Source organism: Ranitomeya variabilis, chromosome 4 (genome assembly GCF_051348905.1).
Source record: "Ranitomeya variabilis isolate aRanVar5 chromosome 4, aRanVar5.hap1, whole genome shotgun sequence".
Lineage (NCBI taxonomy): Eukaryota > Metazoa > Chordata > Amphibia > Anura > Dendrobatidae > Ranitomeya > Ranitomeya variabilis.
This window is the reverse complement of record NC_135235.1, coordinates 488104721-488125419: the sequence shown is the minus strand read 5'-3', so window position 1 is coordinate 488125419 and position 20699 is coordinate 488104721. Positions and strand designations below refer to the sequence as shown.

Below are 20699 nucleotides of genomic sequence, written 5' to 3'. Positions count from 1 at the left end.
GTAGCAGACTACATAGGCATACACTGCCCTACATGTCCAACTTCCTGTTATAAGGTAAAGTAAAAAGTCACCTTTTTGTATGATGCCTCTGCATAGAATATCACAACTGACTATATTATTCTATATAGTTAAAAAAGGGAAACTCCTCATCTGGCATATGTCATCTAGTCAACGAGGTCCTTTGGATATATTGTGCATATAATCCTGAGAGGCGCTATGAGACTAAGTCATGATGAGCTGCGTTGTACCTTAAAACACAAATCCTACTTGTTTCTGACTGGCGTAAGATTTATGGCAAGGCATATTGAGGCGCATGCCACTTTTCAGATGAGCATCTTAAAGAATCAGTCGCCTCTGACTCCAGACCGCCCCCTCATCAAGAAGTGTGAACAATGCTGGTCTTGATGAATCGGGCCTATATGTAGTGATATGTGATGCATATGGTGCAGTGGTGTCAGGAACTTGTACGATGACCTATGCTTTGTATTAAAAAAATGTTTAGCAGACAATCTGTAGAACTAGAAGCTCTTGATCAGCCACACAGAATTTGTAGTAGGGTCCCCATCAGCTATGTGCCATTCATACCATATGTTTTCCTTTATAGACAATGGGTCTTTGGACTTCCCTTAGGTAAAAGATGCAGTCATTATTTCTGTACCCTCTTCAAACAGGTCACTATATGAAACTCATTTATATGTGGTACCTTAAGAGAATCTGTCACCAGGTTTTTATTGCCCCTTTCGAGAGCAGCATAAATTAGGGACAGACACTTACTGGGCTTCTTGCTGTACTTTTCCAAAAAAATCACACATCTCTACTAGTCCTCTTAGTGATGAGCTACTGCTACAGTATGTAGTCCTCTCTTTATTCACGAGCTTTGGTTATCCTCACCCCACACCATTGACTTGTTTCTGCCTATAAACAATATGGGCAGAAAGCTGTCAATCAATGTGGGACGGGATTAGACAAAACTTATCATTGAGAGGACTAGAAGAGCTGCAGCAAATCATCAAAACTACAGCAATCAACAGAGAGTGTCACAGAGCTGAAATTTGGGTCTCTGTGCCTTATTTGTGCTGACTTCAGATTGGAAAGCATAAACCTGGTGACAGATTCTATGTATACCAATGTAAATGGACAAGCACTTTCTACACATTCTTAGGTGACTTTAGTGAACTTCTCATGATACATGTATGTTATATATAAAGAAAGTTATGGTAATGAAATGCCTCTCACTCTGATCGTTGTCGTCTAAAGCTTGGAATATTAACATATATCTTGTCTTGAAGATCATATATACTCAACACTGGAAAATGAAATACTAATATGACTAATCTACCTTAATATATTTGTGTTGCTTCCTGGAAACAGTCAAAAAATACAAATTCAATACAAGCACTGGATATGCATATGTTAACGTGCCAGTGTATGTGAAGAAAAGCCAAAGACAGTTCTCCTTTGTACAATAATAATAGGTAACATTGAATAATAAAATAAAAAGTAAACAATAATTAATTTAAAAAACCATCAATAGCAGTGTGCTGTTGGGCAAAACTGTGATGATATATTATATATATGTTGGTTTTATATTTTACACCTATATAGAAAATGTCAATTTAAGGTATTGCTTCGCTTTAAAACTGCGGCATGGCAATAAATTGAGACTTGACCTCACCATGTGAATAAAAAGTAAAAACATAATCTAAAGCCAATGAGTTCCCATGTCATCTATGTACAATCAGTAAAGCTCCTCCATTGGCCGACATGAAGCTCTTCTTAATATCCTCAAAATTACATTGAAAAGTCCTGAAAGTCCTGAAATCTCATCTTACATTGCTGCTCCACTAATTATGTTTCTTCTGACTGTGATACAAGTGAAATCCTGATTGCATTTAACCCCATATACCAAATCCACCTTCACCAAGACATCAATGTGTCTGCTGTGCCCTATTTTTCAACCTCTATGCTTGAACGTATAAGAGTGACATGAATAATGCAATGAAAAAGTGTTTTTTTCTCCTTCTACTGCAGCTCATAAATTTTACATATGAAACACCAGTCATGTTAGAGATGCAGGCAATTATTTTTAGAAACTCTGTACAATAAAAGGTGGAGGCAGGGAGAAGCATGGTGATGTGTGGAGAAACATGGCCTACTGGTGGTGGCATGACGGAGTTTGTCACTAAATTGGTGTACTGGGCATTTCGAAAAATGTAAAGAGTCAGTAGGTGAATCAATCGTATTCACACAGACATGTTTGGATATTGTCACAATATTCATCCTATCAATTATGCAGGAGTTACTGACATAATAAAGGCCTGAGGTAAAAAAGTAAGGAAAGAACCAGAATGGTGAACTGTGACCACTTCAGGACGTGTAATTGCATTAAATCAAATGGTGGTCTTTATGGGAGTTACGTAGCTGTGAGGCAACCTCAACTTACACAGATGAACAAGGCCTACATGAAGGAGAGTGAACAGTGATTCTGTACTACTAATTTCACAAAGTCCATGCAATGATATTAGGCCATAAGGCAGGTGAACTCCACTTGTGGTCCACATGTGGCCTGCAATAATAAGTATGCCCCAATTATCTGCCCACAAATCTACTTGTATATATGTGGTGGTTCACATGTAGTTTCCAGAAGAAAAGTGGCACACAGCTCAGGAGCAGGGAAGCACAAGTACTAATGGCTAATGGTGCACTGTGCTCCCACCGCTGGGTGCCTATATGTATGGAGTATATAGGTTCATTTGATTTTTGTCAGGAACTCCAGAAATGTAATAGAGTAAGTTCAATATGAGCCTTTTTATAGACATGCAGAAATCTTACTTAAAAAAGTTTCAATGATGGATGAGAGAGGGATAAACTAAGTTCTCAGTATGCTAAAAAAAAACAAAAAGACAAAAAAATCAAATAATGACTACAACAACTAATACTACAGCCTCAAATAGGTTAGCGAATGAATACACTTCTGCAAACACAGGGCAGGTTAGAACTGCACAGATGAGAGATACCTGACTATGTGGTGGCTATGGATATACTGCCCATTTACCGGTCTTTTAGACAAGGATAGTAGGTAACAAGTGCAAAGGACTCAGTCTTTTCAAGATTTTACAGGCTTTTGGTTCCAGACAAACTAATTGCTCCAAAATCAGGGTAGGAGGCTTTACCAAGTTCAAACCATACTGGTGGGAATCAGAGAGACTGTGATCGCACTCTCCGCCAGTAGTCCAACCATCCTGAAAATAAAAAACAGCGCAGCATGCAGCGCAAGTCTGTCCATCAAGATGACTGCACCCATGCCCTGTGGTAAGTCAGTGTGGTCCACTGGACCCAGAGGGATTATTTGTATCAGCTGTGGAGCAATTTAACATTTTTAATGAAATTTCTATAAAGAAACTCTACAAAATATATTAAATTAAACTAATCCCACATAATTCCAGTGGGAAGGAAGAAGAGATCCCAATATTAAAAACATATGTTTATTGATATCAATTTAAAAGATCACAAATTTAAAAAAGCATAAATACCATAGGGGACACCAGAAGATCCGGAAAAAATTAGCATACCATACTCATAAATCAAAAATATTATCAGTGGTTAGGTACTATTAGGATTATGGCTCAATAGCTTAATGGTTTAGATGGCTCCAAGGGGAAAGGATAGCGGTATCAAATAAACTCATCTATCTATAGTGGTGATGTACACAGTGGTAACATCACCTAATATACAAAGCCCAAAGCCCACTAGGGTACACACATAGGAACCAATATATATCAAAAGAACCACTGATACAATAAGATATAGAACCGGTGGTATTACCCCACGTCCCCACGCCCCCGGAAGAAGCAGGAGGCGAAACGCGCGTCGGGGTGAGGGGACGCCAGCAGCACGAGGTAATACCACCGGTTCTATATCTTATTGTATCAGTGGTTCTTTTGATATATATTGGTTCCTATGTGTGTACCCTAGTGGGCTTTGGGCTTTGTATATTAGGTGATGTTACCACTGTGTACATCACCACTATAGATAGATGAGTTTATTTGATACCGCTATCCTTTCCCCTTGGAGCCATCTAAACCATTAAGCTATTGAGCCATAATCCTAATAGTACCTAACCACTGATAATATTTTTGATTTATGAGTATGGTATGCTAATTTTTTCCGGATCTTCTGGTGTCCCCTATGGTATTTATGCTTTTTTAAATTTGTGATCTTTTAAATTGATATCAATAAACATATGTTTTTAATATTGGGATCTCTTCTTCCTTCCCACTGGAATTATGTGGGATTAGTTTAATATAGTGTTGTGAAGTGCCCTCTGGATTTGTTTGGACTTATATAGAGAAAAATATATTAAAGAGGTTATAGAAAGGAAGGAAGGGAGAAAGAGAGAACAAGGGAAAGAGAGGGAGAAAGAAGGAAAAAGAAGGGAGGAAGAAAGGAAAAAATGAATAAATAAGATGTCTTTATGAATAAATTCCTTAACTATCTTTAATTATCAAGTCATATTTATTTTATCTGAGCACGTAATCCATATAGTATATTAAAATGGCTCTCATCTATCGTCTTAGTCCGACAGAGAATCCTATCCTTGAATGATAAGATAGGCACCTGTGAGCATGTGCAGTAGAAATCTTTGCTGCTGTGACGTATTGGTAGCTAGACAGTACATGGTATAAATTATCTCCAGTCACAGCAGAGGAGCTCCTACTGCACATGGTCACAGGCTCATGTCCTAACATCGTAGGACAGGTTTCTGGCAGTCTAAAAAGACGGCAGACATTTTAATGTACGATAATTATTACCTCCTTAGACAAAACAAATGTAATTTGCCAATTCAAGTTATTTTGGAATTTATTCCTCAAGACATTTTCTTACTTTATTTGTTTTCTATTCCCAGAGAATCCCTCAATCGCATTTTTTGTACCATGAAATTTTGTAGGAAAAAATGTAGTCTACTGCTTAGATTTTTTTTTTTTGCAAAAATCCATGATTGTTAAAATTGATTAATAAAACAGTATTTTCAGAAATGTCTCATAACCCCAACCCCTGTAGTTTGGTGGACACATATATGCTTCTCATCATTCACTGGGCTGTGACCCAGATAGTAATTTAAGACTGATGTTCTTTTTCATCTTTCACTGTTTGTATTCTTTTTGTGGTTTCCCACTTGCTGGCCCTGTCCTAATTATCAGTCATGTATATCTCCCCTTATCAGCGGTCCCTGCATTTCCTGGACTGTCTTTCTTGCTTCCCTCACTAATAATTTATGACCTGTAGAAGCAGGTTGTGCCAACTTCCTCTACAGGCCCAGCGGAAGGACTGGGGTCTGTATTTGGGGCTTGCATCACACATTCCAAAAATTACATGTGAACATGAAATCACCTTCTCTTTGGCACATTCCTACTGCTTATTTCACTGTTGTCCGGGGGTACAGAGGTAGAGGCCATACTTAGTACTTAGTGACAGCAATGCCCAAAGGTTCCTATGCCACATAAGAAAATGTGAATTTTTCAAAGAAAGATCCTGGAACATATGTTTTAACGAACTGAAAATGCTCATTTGTTGAATTTGCAGCATTAGGAGGTCACATTCACTGAACAAAAAAGCTATTTAACTCCAAAACATCCTAACAGGCCAAGTTACATGTTCACATAGGAAGCTTTCTTTGATATCACCTTCACAATTCTTGCATCCATTGAACTTGTGAGTTTTTGGAGAGTTTCTGCTTGTATTTCTTTGCATGAAGTCAGAATAGCCTCCCAGAGCTGCTGTTTTGATGTGAACTGCCTCCCACCTTCATAGATCTTTTGCTTGATGATATAGGGTTGAGGTCAGGGGAAGATGGTGGCCACACCATGAGTTTATCTCCTTTCATGCCCATAGCAGCGAATGACTCAGAGGTATTCGTTGCAGCATGAGATGGTGCATTGTCATGCTTGAAGATGATTTTGCTCCTGAAGGCACGTTTCTGCTTTTTATACCATGGAAGAAAGTTGTCAGTCAGAAATTCTATATACTTTTCAGAGGTCATTTTCACACCTTCAGGAACCTTAAAGGCCACTACCAGCTGTTTCTCCATGATTCCGGCTCAAAACATGACTCCTCCACCTCCTTGCCGACATCGCAGCCTTGTTGGGACATGGTGGCCATCCACCAACCATCCACTACTCTATCCATATGGACCATCCAGGGTTGCTCGACACTCATCAGTAAACAAGACTGTTTGAAAATTAGTCTTTATGTATGTCTGGTCCCACTGCAACCGTTTCTGCTTGTGAATACTGTTTAGGGGTGGCTGAATAGTAGGTTTATGCACCACAGCAAGCCTTTGAAGGATCCTACACCTTGAGGTTTGAGGGACTCCAGAGGCACAAGCAGTTTCAAATAATTGTTTGCTGCTTTGTAATGGTATTTTGGCAACTGCTCTCTTAATCCAATGAATTTGTCTGGCAGAAACCTTCCTCATCATGCCTTTATCTGCATGAACTCTGTCTGTGCTCTGTTCCAGTCACAAATCTCTTCATAGCATGATGATCGCTCTTAAGTTTTCGTGAAATATCTAATGTTTTCATACCTTGTCGAAGGCATTGCACTATTTAACTCTTTTCAGCAACAGAGAGATCCTTTTTTATTTCCCATATTGCTTGAAACCTGTGGCCTGATTAATAATGTGGAACATCATTTTTAAGTAGTTTTCCTTTAATTAGAATCACCTGTTAAACTAATTATCACATGTGTTTAAGATTGATTTCAGTGGTGGATTGAGCCATGAGACACAATACCATCTATGAGCTTATTTGAAAAACAAAACAATTAAATCTTTATGACACTTAAAGCCAATTTGCATAATAATTTGGAACAAGGTGTAGCTGAGTGCTTGTGCAAAAGCTTCTGATGGCTTTCTTAGTTTTTTCCTACCTACTCTGTGTTAGAGATAGCAACAGAAAGGGGTTGTATTCAGGCTTGGACTGGCCAACAGGAGAACAGAAGACTCTTAGGCTACTTTCACACTTGCGTTGTGTGACAGACGTCGCAATGCGTCATTTTGGAGAAAAATCGCATACTGCAAAATTGCCCGCAGAATGCGTTTTTTCTCCATAGACTTGCATTAGCGACGTGTTTTGGCAGACCATCGGCACAAAAAAATGTTACATGTAACTTTTTTTGTGTGTCGGGTCTGCCATTTTCGACCACGCATGCGTGGCCGAAACTCCGCCCCCTCCTCCCCAGAACTCACAATGGGCAGCAGATACGTTGTAAAACTGCATCCGCTGCCCACATTGTGCTACATTAACACACTGTCCGTCGGTACGTCGGGCCGACGGTTTGCGACGGCCCGTACCGACGGACTAGTGTGAAAGTAGCCTTACGGTGCACGAGTGGCCCACGACCCTCTTATATGAGCAGTAATTGGCACAATACACTTCATTTACCATATACAGACAATGGCAGCACCTTAATAATTTAACAATCAACCCAGTTTATTGCTATAGAATTTTGTGAATGAGGATAAAGTTATATTTGCATGTAGCTGAAAAGTAGGGTCATGAAGTTGATGTTATTGGTGGGCCCTTGGCACCCTAGTACAATACTGGTTGCATCATATATTTGTAACATAGACAGGAGGAAAAAATGTCAAGAAGAGTAGTCTACAGAAAAGGAAGAAACAGGATAGAAGCTGTGCTACAATGTTAGCTACCAAATACCTCAGCACCATGTACACACACAGAGCACACATCCAGCCTATATTACTAGAGAGATAATCCCCAGGAGAAAAATCATCTGAAACTTGGAACAGGTTACAAACTGCTTAGTTTCAAAACATATGAAGACTGCAGCCTGAAACTTAGAACCATATTATTAACTGAATGTGAATGAGGATAAAGTTATTTTTGCATGTAGCTGGAAAGTGGGGTCCTGAAGTCAATGTTATTGGTGGGCCCTTGGCACCCTAGTACAATACTGGTTGCATCACATATTTGTAACATAGGCAGGAGGAAAAGTATCTCAAGAAGAGAAGTTGACAGAAAAGGACGAAAGCAAATGAAGAGAAAAGTGGGATAGAAGTTGTGCCGATATCTTAGCCACTTAAAACCTCAGCACTATGTACACACACTCCACACATCCAGCCTATATTACTGGGAGAGAAAGTCCAACAAGAAAAAATATCTGAAACTTGGATCAGGTTACAAACTGCTTAGTTATAAAATATATGAAGACTGTAGTCTCAAACTTAGCACAATATTATCAACTGAATGTACCCATTAACATATGCAAAAACCATTTACTTCCATATCAAAAGCGTCCATAACTTAGTGACCATTTAAAGAAGACTAGTCAATATGACAGGCTGCTACATACTATTACCATTCTGAAACTGTACTAAGGTAACTTGTCTTCCTTATATTTGATATAACTATTCTGGAGCTCCATTGTGGTTTATTGCATCTGACTTTTATTCTATTACTTGAACACAACATGAAATTTATCTGGAAACTTGGAAAAGTCTCACTGGTTGTCTAACTAGAGCAGAAAGGTAATGTAGAGCGACTACTGCAGAAGCTGGCACTCCACCAGGACGGGGAGCGAGGGCAGTCTCCAGTGAGGGTCTAGAAGTCCCCTGTACCCTCTTTTATGCATGGAAAAAAATAGAAGCTTCATAAAGCTTGGCTGAAATTTGATTTCTGTACTGAGCTGATAACAGAAAACTGAATTAAGTTTCCCATGAAAGCAACATGTAAACAGAGGATGATACAATCACTGTTAGCTCCCCAGAGTAAATCCTGTAATGGAGGGAAGAAGACGATCACAATTTTATCATGGATGAATAATGTTACAGACTCAATATGGGCGCCAGACACTCGCCAATAAGCGGTGACACAGCGTCACACGCCCTGTTCACTATTGCTCCTGCTGTGAAATATTGCACAACTAGTCTCTGATTGCAGCCATTTCCTATACACAGATACATTATTTAGTGGGAAACAGATTTCTTTTCTGTTAAAAAATGTATACAATTTTAATATTATTTCCACATCATAAGGCCTCACTCAGACATGTGTGAATCATGTGCGTGTTCAGTTCTTTTCACGGATAGAACACCTATCCATTATAGTCTATGAAGATGTTCATAAGTCCATGCTTTTTATGAGTTTCTTTAAAATACGTACAATACAGACCAACATTTTGGACACACCTTCTCATTTAAAGATTTTTCATGACTATGAAAATTGTACATTCACACTGAAGGCATCAAAACTATGAATTAACACATGTGGAATTATATACTTAACAAAAAAGTGTGAAACAACTGAAATTATGTCTTATATTCTAGGTTCTTCAAAGTAGCCACCTTTTGCTTTGATGGCTGCTTTGCACACTCTTGGCATTCTCTTGATGAGCTTCAAGAGGTAGTCACCGGGAATGGTCTTCCAAGAATCTTGAAGGAGTTCCCAGAGATGCTTAGCACTTGTTGGCCCTTTTGCCTTCACTCTGCGGTCCAGCTCACCTCAATCCATCTCGATTGGGTTCAGGTCTGGTGACTGTGGGGGCCAGGTCATCTAGCGTAGCACCCCATCACTCTCCTTCTTGGTCAAATAGCCCTTACACAGCCTGGAGGTGTGTTTGGGGTCATCGCATGAAGATGGAAGTTGCAAGACCCGGACGCGCGATGCCCATCGGACAGGACAGCATCGTGACCGCCCCTAGGTGAGTATAATATAACTTGTTTTTCTTATCTTTCAGGTTACATCGGGGGCTTATTACAGAATGCTGTAGATAAGCCCCTAATGGCGGTGGCCGCAGTTTATAGAGGCAAAATGAGGTGACCGATTCCCTTTAATAAACATGTTGATAGAAAACACAATAATACAGTCCACAAATATAGATGGTCACGTTTTTTGCAAATTCTTTCTGCTACAACTGAGGTCATAGATAGTTAGAGAATTACTTGTTGGGCCATTTCCGGGCTACATTGTTTTGCTCGCTGTAATATATTGACATTTTTAATGTTTTATTATCTACTTCCACTAGCTCATTGTGTTATTGTTATTGTTTATGTACCATCGGGGAAAATTATAATTCGGTATTTTCTGAATAGTTAAAACAGTAACATTAGTTCTTATGGGAATTATTATATCCATATAAATTATTTTCTTTGGAAAAATAGGTAAAAGGCATGACTTAAAACGGACATCCACTTAAAATAGTCTTTGGCATGTCCATATTTAATTTCACTTTAAACATTATTTGACTTTAGAAAAATAATTTTAATACAGATTTTAGCTTCATACTAAGCTTAAATATTACAAAATGGTGTCCTTTATGTTTAGTGTAAACTTGTAATAGGCAATTTCAACCTTAAAGAGAATCTGTAACAAGGTTTTTGCTACCTCATCTGAGAGCAGCATAATGTATGAAAAAAATAGACCCTGTTTCCAACAATGTATCACTTAGGTTACTGGGTGCAGCAGTTCTGACACAATCAGAGTTCTTAGATTTAGAATGAAGCAGAGCTGAGAAAGATAACTCCGCCCTCTCCTGGCTCTGTATCAATATTGTCTATTGATAGGAAGCTGCTTATCACAGGAGGGGGCGTGATCAGACGAGTGCCTAGGCAGCGGCTAGTCACAGCAATGATAATGACCTAGTGATAAAACCTTGAGTATAAGTAAACAACACACTGCGCAAGTGACACATTGTTGAATTTATTGTTTTAACCCCTACCTCACACTCTCCTCAGATTGCATATCAAAAATCTGTTGACAAATTTCCTTTAAAGGAGTAAGCATGGCCTAGTCTGTCTGTTATTGTTGACGCACTCATTGTAAGAGGGTTTCCAGAACAGCAAGCTGCCTCCTAGGCATGGGCAAGCCAGTGTCAGTCTATTTTGCCAAATCTATTGTTCACATGCATTATTGAAGGGATAGTTACCACATTAGTATGAACATTTCAACAGAAATTAACTTTATAAATGTAAAGAAAAAGAATAAAGTCAGACATTAAAGGGAATCCGTCAGCAGGTTTTTGCTATGTAATCTGAACACAGAATGCTGTAGGGGTTAAAACACAGATTTAAGCAATGCCTCTCTTATCAAGCTAAGTGGTTTTGTTTGCTTACAATGATTGTTTTAGCACCAGGAGTTTATTATTATTGGCCATAGAAGCCCGTGCCTCCTGGTCTGACTTCTTGTGATGAGCATCTCACTGTATATAGACATTGTACGTACAGAGCCTGGAGTGGGCAGGATTAGCTTCCTCAGCTCTGCTTCATGCTAAATCTAAAAACTCTGATTGTCAGAATGGCTGAACCCAGTAATGTAAGTGATACATTGTTAAATGACCTTTCCCCACACCTGCGCATTGCAGTACTTTCCTCTGCCCTCAGCAGGGCAAATCAGTATGCCTGCGCAGGTGCCGCGACAGAAGCAAGGAAGAGGACGTCATCACATGAAGATTGGAGGCGCCGGACCCGGACCTGCGATGCTTATCGGACCCGAACTGAACCGGACCGCCCCTGGGTGAGAATAATCTAACTTGTTTTTCTTATCTTTCAGGTTACATCGGGGGGGGGGGGGGGGGGGGGGGCTTACCTACCGCATTACAGAATGCTGTAGATAAGCCCTTGATGGCGGTGGCCGCAGCTTATAGGGCCAAAATGAGGTGACAGATCCCCTTTACTATTGTTATGTCTTATGGTAACACACACACACATTATATATATATACTGTACATTTGATAGGTGCCAGCCTGCAGTTTACAGCTCAGTAACCTAATAGTATAAATGCAAAAAAGCAGGCAGCACACTGTAAGAATAAAAAAGGAAATATACTTTTAATTTGTCCTGTGTGCAAAAAAGCAATGTTTCTGCCCTAAACAGCATTGAGGCTCTTTGGAGCTGAAATTGTGCTTTTTTTGCACATAGAAAGCAAATTAAAAGTTTGTCCACTTTTCTGATAATCCTACAATTTTCAATGCCAACAGAAGTGTCCCCCAAACACAATATGATACCCCCAAGGTGAATTCCTCCACAATAGCCTCCACATGCATAATATAACGACCCTACTGTACCCCATTTTAACTCCCAAGGCAAAGTATGGTGACCCCAACACAGTATGATCCCCTAACTGTGACCCCCACCCAGGCCTCCATACAATATAATGGCTCACCATACAATATAATCACCCCACACCTCTTCCACATTGTATAATAGTCCGCACTAGCCATCCATGCAATATAATGGCCCCCACCCAGCCCTCCACACAAACCTTCACACTATATAGTTGATTGCATACAGTACAGTGGCCCCAACATAGCCCTACAAATATTAAAATTGCCCCCACATAGGCCTCCAAATATTATAATGGCCCCACATAGCCTTCCGTATAGTATAATGGGTCCCATATAGTTCTCCATATAGTATAATGCATCCACAATAATCCTGCATATATTATTCTGCACTCTCCATAATCCTCCATACAGCATAATGCACTCCCCATAATCCTCCATATAGTATAATGCACTCTACATAGTCCTCCATATAATATAATGCTCTCTCCATGTCCTCCAGATAATATACTGCTCTCCCCATGGTCCTCCATATAATATATGCCCTGCCCCATGGTCATCCAGATAATATAATGCACTCCTCATGGTCCTCTATAGAATATAATGCATTCCTTGTGGTCCTCCATAAAATATAATGCACGACCCATGGTTCTCCATATACTATATTGCTCTCCCCATCTTCCTCCATAGATTATAATGCACTCCCCATGGTCCTCCATAGAATATGATACACCTCCCATGGTCCTCCATAGAAAATAATGCACTGCATATGATCCTCTATAGAATATAATGCTCTTCCCATGGTCATTCATAGAATATTTAGCACTTTCCATTGTCCTCCATAGAATATCATGCACTCACCATGGTCATCATTATATTATAATGCTCTCCTCATGGTCCTCCATAAAACATAATACACTCCCCATGATCCTCAATAGAGTATAATGCACTCTCCATGGTCTTCTATAGCTTATAATGCACTACTCATGGTCTTCCATAGAATATAATGCACTCCTCTTGGCCCTCCATAGAATATAATGCACTACCCATGGTCCTCCATAGAATATAATGCACTCCCCATGATCCTTCATAAAATATAATGCACTCCTTATGGTCCTACATACTCTATTATGGACACCAGTCACTGATTTAAAAAAATATATTCAATTCTCCACTCTTCATTCCACCTGATGCTCCGGTCTCCTGAGCGTGTGGCATGAAGCGCTGCACATCTCAGTACAGAGTATACCAAAACATGGGGAAAGAAATGAATTTGGAGGAATTTGTTACATATTAACAAAAAGGGGCAATCCCCATAATGAAATCCCTCACTAATAAGCCATAAACTTTAACTTAAATTTTTATATATTAAAATTGCTGTGGGATATTACTAAAATATTGTCCCTAATCTGTTCCAACTCATATTGTAAGATATGCACTTATGTTTTGTAAGGGTGACACCCAGGAAGTCACCAACTTTCTAACTGAAGGACAATCACACTATAGCACAAGTCACCCCGGGTGCGCACTGTAATGACGTCATCGCATCCCCTGCACTGAGACGTCAAACTCCAAGGAAGAATGATGGGGGAAGAAGCATCAGCTGATGCTCCCTTCTCCATCATCATTGCTCGCGGTACCCCTTAGCAGTCATGTGACCTGTCGCCATTGGCGGTACGGCACTGAAGCACATCTATGCATCCAAATGCCTTACTTAAGGGTGCGTTTTTAGCACACTGTCACTTAGCAAAAGATGACAAAAAAGATTGGTTAGTGGTTTCTGAATGGCTATTTCAATGGTAACTTGTTTGTTTTTTACACTTTTGTCAAAATGTCCACCTAAATAGACAAAAGACCATAAATCTGTAAGTAAATGAAATATAATTACCAAACCTGATCTTTACCTTTAACTTATGATTAACTAATATGTGAGATAGTCTTATATTTTAAGTGGAAATCTACCTTAACCTATAAGTTTGCTGATGACGTCACCATGATGGAAAAAAACTATCAATGACAGGTGCACATATTGTATCCATGGCAGTTCCCAATGTTTAAAAAAATCTCATTAGTATTTTTCTACGGCTTTCATGCTATTAAACTGGGCTATGGGCCTTCTTATTGTGAATACTCATAGCACACCTGAAATCTATCATAAAGTTAACATTTACTGAAAGTTCTATCCTTAGTTTTTTGATGGATTTGTGGAATCCAGTTCCTGGACCCCAGTTAAAATTTGTAACAGGTCCCTTCTTACAATGTGCTATTTAGACAACTGGTGTCTGGTAAAATGGTGGTGTCTTGTTTAAATAATGTGTGGCAAACCTGTGGAAAAGGCTGGGGCAGCAGTTAGAGCAGGAAGACTAAAGAACTTTCTGCTAATTGAATTAGAGCTAGTGCTACTGGACGATAACCCTTACTATATTTGGATGGTAAAAGATTACCTCATATGGGTAGTGTTTTGGCCCTTTTTGGTCATTTTTGCTGAAGACTTCACCTTAGAATAAATATAGAAGGAGGTTTTTTAGCCCCAAGCTTAATGAAATTTTTTTTTATAAATGACGGGTACATGTATTGTACCCATGGCAGTTCCCAATGTTTATAAAATCTCATTGGTGTTATTCTACTGCTCTCAAGAACTTTTTATGGGCCACAAGACTCTGTTTTATTGTGAATATTCATAGTACCTAGAGAGGACTAGACAGCTAAGAGATAATTAACAATTAATTAGGACGTTTTTGAAATTTTCAAATTTCAATTCGATTTTGTTTTTGTATTTTAAAGTGGTTATTGCAGCAAAATTCTTTGCACAATTTTACAGCATAGCATAGAAATTCAATAGGAAATGACACTGGAGTTGCATGTGACAGATAGCAATTTGATTTTATTACTTCTTACGGAGACATTAAAATATGATTGAGCTTCTATTTGTGATCTATGTCTTATACTATATACACATGCTACACCCCATGGAAAATAACATATTTTTCCTAAAATAACATCACAAGGGAGGAGATGTGTGCAATGCTTACATTTACTTAATGTCTCCAACTTTCCTTTCGGTATTATAATGAAAGAAATACATTGTGGTTTGATGTTTAGAGCAAATTTGGTCACATGCCACATTGTAGGACCAATAAAGCTTTGCTCATCTTCAATAATAAGTATGCTCGGACTGGCCCACAGGGAGGATAGGTGAATTTCCCGGTGGGCCCCTTTGCAGTAGTGGACCCCCACATCCTGATATGAGAAGTAGTTGGCCAGCATCTCATCATTCATGTAATAAACTACCCAGTTTATTATTATAGAAGTGTTTTCCCAATTTCAGAGGACCCCTATAAACACTCCTAGACCTCCTCCTTAAGTTACGTTAAAATTAGGTTATATATTGTACATTTCTCTATATAAATAATCAATATTTTACACTTGAGCATGGAAAAGATGTCTAATATATGGACATGCTGCATTCTTGGGATTCATGGTCAGGGTAATAAAATGGCTCCAAGCATTGTCTATAGGCAACAGGTGCACAATATGAACCGCTATGGAGCTGTAAGCTGGCACTGCGCCATGTTTGCTTTAGCATATCTGTATACCCCTGAACCCTATGAGCAGATGTTTTCAGGGTCGCAGAATGTTCATGGTACAGCATGTTATCCAACCACAGTCGTTTATTAAACTTTCTAATTAACATCAAATTAACCAATTAACTAAACTCATATTATAGCAAAGCAGCTTGCTGAGTAGATGAGGATACCAAATCCTAAACCCTCTTAATTCCACAGAAGCTCCCAGGTCGAGATATTTGATATTTGCTTGCTAATAGCACAAAAAAGCAGAACATTGAACACAAGGTTTAATTTTTCTTCTTAATCCAGGAACGGCGAACCAATTTCACTCAATGCGCTATCTCGCTGACCTACCAAAGTGCGCAACTGAAGCAGGGGTCACAGTGGCACCAAGTGGTCAGTCACGGAACTGCAACTATAACACTGATTCTATCTCAATACAGTGCCAATGGACGTTCTGCATGACAATTTACTATATACTTATGGGCACAATGGTTTAGTATATATTCATACAACATACAACGATATCGTGGACTTCATATGTAACAGAATAGGGTGAGAGTTCTTTGTTAATGCCAGCACACGTAAACTGGTGACCCTCTATTATTTACTTGCGGGAAACCTCTAACATCTGTTTAGGATTTAGAACCACAAAATGAATGCAAAATGTATGAAAAGTCAAGCTGCAAGATTTATTCATGTAAAAATGAAAGTCATAGTCATGCTCTAAATGACTATCTGCAATCTCTATACTATTCTGTATTATCACCAAAGACCACGTCTAGGCACCCAGCTTGTGGCAGATTGCCCGGGAAAGGTGCCTGATGGCAGGGAGGCTTCTGCCTCCATTCTAGGTGAAGGCCTGGCTTCTTATGCACCCGTGGGTTAATAATATGAATGGTCAGAATGTCCATCTATATGGATGCTGATTATATTGCATTATTCCCAATGTCTATGTCTAGTTGAGACCCCAGTCACAATACCTCCATGGGGCTAAATAATCATCCAATCACTTGTGTACTTGTGTGACCGGCCACTAATGTCCTCGTTGTGGTCACCACCGTGGTGCTATGTTCTATAGAGCTATACGTATCGTACATACATACAGGCACTGCCGTACCTCAAAGGAAAGATATATCATACGACGACATGAACATAAGTCGTGCAGCATATTATACGCCCATAGGAATCAATTCCTTGCACATCATAAAGTTTTACAAGACAGTGGGCATCATTAATCAGAAGTATCTAACAGTGAAGAATCAGGAAATGGTCTGAGCTGTTGGTAAATCACTGAAAAATGGCGCAATTACTTTATTATATATGGCGCTCTTATTGTTTGCGGTTATATTAGGAGGCAGTATTAACGAGATTGATATGCGCTCGAAATTGTGACTAATTCTGAGGTAAATGTCTACGTGGCCACGATATACATTATCCGTGTGTCTGTATTAGTGAAATATATATCTATACACGCACATATATATATATCGCCAATGGTCTTTTGTGTATATATGTAAATATATGCATGTGAATAGCATACACATAGATATATGCAAATTCACAGATTTACAGTTATATACGTATACATAGCATTCTACATAAATGTCTATAGGTCCTTATGCGTGCACACAAACATATACATACATGCTAAAAAATATACGACCAGCTACAAATAAATAAGCCAAATGCACAAAAATAGATCTAAAAAGAGAATGAGCGCCTTCTATTTCCCTGTAGACTGTTTCCTTAGCTTTCCTCTCTTGTAACAAAGGGGCGAGCTGTGTTTATGCCCAGAGCTGGCACTGTATATAGGGCTTAGAGCCGTGTATACAGAGGTATTTCCAGTCCTTGTAACTTTTTTGTGACACAAAGGCCTTGAGGTGGTCCGTCACCACGAGAAGAACTTAGAATCAGCCTGGACAGTGTTTCCTGCACCTTCCACAGCCTCGCTGGCCACTTCAGTCTATAGGACACGATCAGGCTGCTGATCAACAAATGCTGACTGCTTTTTTTTCCTTTGTTGATCGCCGTTTGTCTAAGTCCGCTTTGTGCCTATGAAGGACTATAGCCCAAAAAACTAATATATACACCCTCAGATGTGCAGGGGGGCTCAGTGTGTGGGTCTTTCTGATACAAAAGGTTTCGGTGATCTTCCATGAGTAAATAAGGGTGCACTAAAAAGAATGAGGAATTCAGTCCTCCTACATCTGTATAACAATCAATATAATACATAAGCAAACAGAGAAAACAATACATATACAGCAAAAGCCTGATCATCCCTCTGTATACATGTCAGCATATTGTACATAAAGTATGACCTGGTGCCATGTAGCTCATTTACAAAAAAAATAAAAATCTAAAAAAGGTATAATATAATAAAGCAATACTCACCCTAAGATATTTGTCTAAAATCCGGAACATGACAAGTTCTAGTACATCCACCACAGTGAACACCCTCTATTATTTAGAACACCTCTGGCACGTCTGCCTATATGCACTGCAAGTTTACTATGAACCCAACTACCACACAAATGAGGACATTTTCCTGTTAGATTCCGCACCATAATATCTGACATCTCAAATTGTCTGTCAGCACACCTCAACTGTACAGGAAGATACAATACAGGAGGACAGATTTATTTCCTTTTCTTTTTTGTTTTTCTTTTTTTTTTTTAGTATTATTTTATGCCTGGGATTACAGGGGTTAAAGGCAAGCACATTTCCATACACATGGAATTGAAGGCGTGATCTTATAATCATTTATTTTTAATGGCCGGAGAAAGGAGGGGTTGGGTGGACAGGCTAGGAATGATTTTGGGGGGATTTGGAAGTGGGAAGGACAAACTCTAGCCAATAGCAGCCAATGAAAAGAGTTGTGAGGTGTTTGTATTCCTTAGGAAAGATCTCAACCAACCGTGCCTTGTGTCTGAGGAACTTGTCACCTGTTCGAAGCTTAGGGACTGACACATTGGAAGTCACAGAAAGGTTAACGTGACAAATCTCTACGAATTCTTGATGGCCACCACATCTACTTCTACATTATGAATTCAGGATGTCCACCACAACTACTTCTACCTTGATGAATTCATGATGTCCACCACATTTACTTCAACATCTATGCATTCGTGATGTCCATCACATCTACTTCTATCTCTATGAATTCATGATGTCCATCAATTCTACTTTTATGAATTCATGCCCATCGCATCTACTACTACTTTATGAATTCAGGATGTCCACCACATCTACTCCTATTAATTCACGATGTCCACCACGTCTACTTCTACCTTATAAATTTAGGATCTCCACCACATATACTTCTATCTCTATGAATTCAAGATGTCCAGGACAACTACTACCAAAATATAGTCCGATGTCCACCTTATCTACTTCTACCTTAGTAGATTCATGGTGCCCACTGTAACCACCGATGTCTGTCTCTGTTCATAAGTGAACATCTATTATGCGTATGTATATTAATTCATGAACAATACAGCTACTAATATCTCTTAATATTTGTAGTGGACATAACATCTACTCTTACTCTTTTTCATTCATAGTGGGCATGACAACTTTCTGGACCTCTCTGAAATGATCCTGATAATCCAAACTACTTTTGGCTTTATTATGTCATAGTCGTTATTACAGCTCCTTCTGATGGCCAGTGTAATTGACCAAGCAGTGACCATGTTCATGCTACATAGTTCATACAACCATGCAAGCAAGATAACATATGGCAGATATTCCTCGCAAGTCTTCAATTTGAGTGATGTGACTGTTCTCCTATATATTTGTGACAATATCTACACACATACCTGCAATCAGTGGGTTAAACAAGCATCCCTGCCTGATAACAACCTGTGCTTCCTTGCAGCTGTCATCCCAAAGTCCTACACTCTGTCCTGCAAGTTCAGAGCATGCACCAAGCTAGAACCTGGCATGCCCCATCCCCATGCCCAGATGGATCAGAATGGAGCAGAGCAGCCAGTGGTGGGCCAGCCAGGACCAGAGGACATGTAACCCAGTGCAACAACTTCTCACCGGCAAACTCTTCCATCCCAGGCACCACTGTCACACTGGCCCCTAAGGACACAAAGTTACCATCCACTTCTGGTCTTAACCCCTTCCCACTCAATAAGCAGTAAGAGCAAGCATAAGAGCAGAACAATTGCTATGAGCAGATGTGGCAGCAGAGTGTTCACACTGTACCTTGTTGCAGTGATAAAAGTCCAGGGGGCTGAGGCAGGTGGGGTCTGTAGATAAGGTGCCCACGCTGGTGGGGGCAGGAGGGTAGAACCTAACGTCCATCACAAGTCGGCCGGAGGGGCATTAAAGCAGCTTGATGTTTTGTGTATAGATTTTTTTTTATAAATTCTCTTCTGCAGGCTCCTGTGTGAGCTGCACTGCCTCTTGCTGAGTGTATGTGTGTGTGATAGAGGGAGGGAGGCTGTGTCTATTGTTTGAAACAACAAGACAGAGAGGGAGAGAGAGAGGAGGGAGAGGGAAGGGTGGGGGGGGGGGGGTTGGGCATCATTTATTCTCCTTCTCTCAAACATCCCTTCTGTGGGCTCTCTCTTTCTCTCACTATTTTCAACCCCCTCTCTCTATTCTCTCTTGTTCTTTCCCAGGCCTCTCTCCCCACTCTCTCTCTTTCCCTCTTTTCACTCTCCCTCCTTCTCCTTTTCTTTTTATTAACTCTTTCCTAGCCTTCCACCTCCCATGTAGCTGCACATCTGCAACCCTTTTATTTTACTGTTACATTCCTCACTTTGCATATTGGCATATGAATGGTTAATGAAACTTAGCCACATAGCTTACAGTTCATTACCTGGACTGTGTATCACAATTATCCCTATTAACGCCTGCAATACCTAATAGATTAGAGGATGAAGCATTTCCCCTCCCCCTGATCAATCTATCTATCTATCTATCTATCTATCTATCTATCTATCTATCTATCTATCTATCTATCTATCCCCTATCTATCTGTCTCATATCTATCTATCTACCACATATCTATCTATCTATTTATCTATCTACCACATATCTATC

The 20699-nt window shown here is 39.6% G+C and overlaps 1 protein-coding gene across 5 annotated transcripts in view; it reads right to left on the bottom strand.

Moving 5' to 3' along the window:
- TOX2 (TOX high mobility group box family member 2) overlaps window positions 1-20268 on the bottom strand; it is a 131350-nt gene extending 111082 nt beyond the window's left edge. For 2 of the 5 annotated variants that reach the window (XM_077251936.1, XM_077251939.1), the window contains exon 1: window positions 18039-18582. In XM_077251936.1, the coding sequence (XP_077108051.1) occupies window positions 18039-18068 (30 nt within the window). In that variant the 5' untranslated portion in view covers window positions 18069-18582. Of the gene's footprint in view, window positions 1-18038; window positions 18583-19462; window positions 19717-19856 lie in introns of those variants that run through there. The other 3 variants (XM_077251934.1, XM_077251935.1, XM_077251938.1) reach the window with 3 other exon arrangements.
- Window positions 20269-20699: the final 431 nt, after the last annotated feature.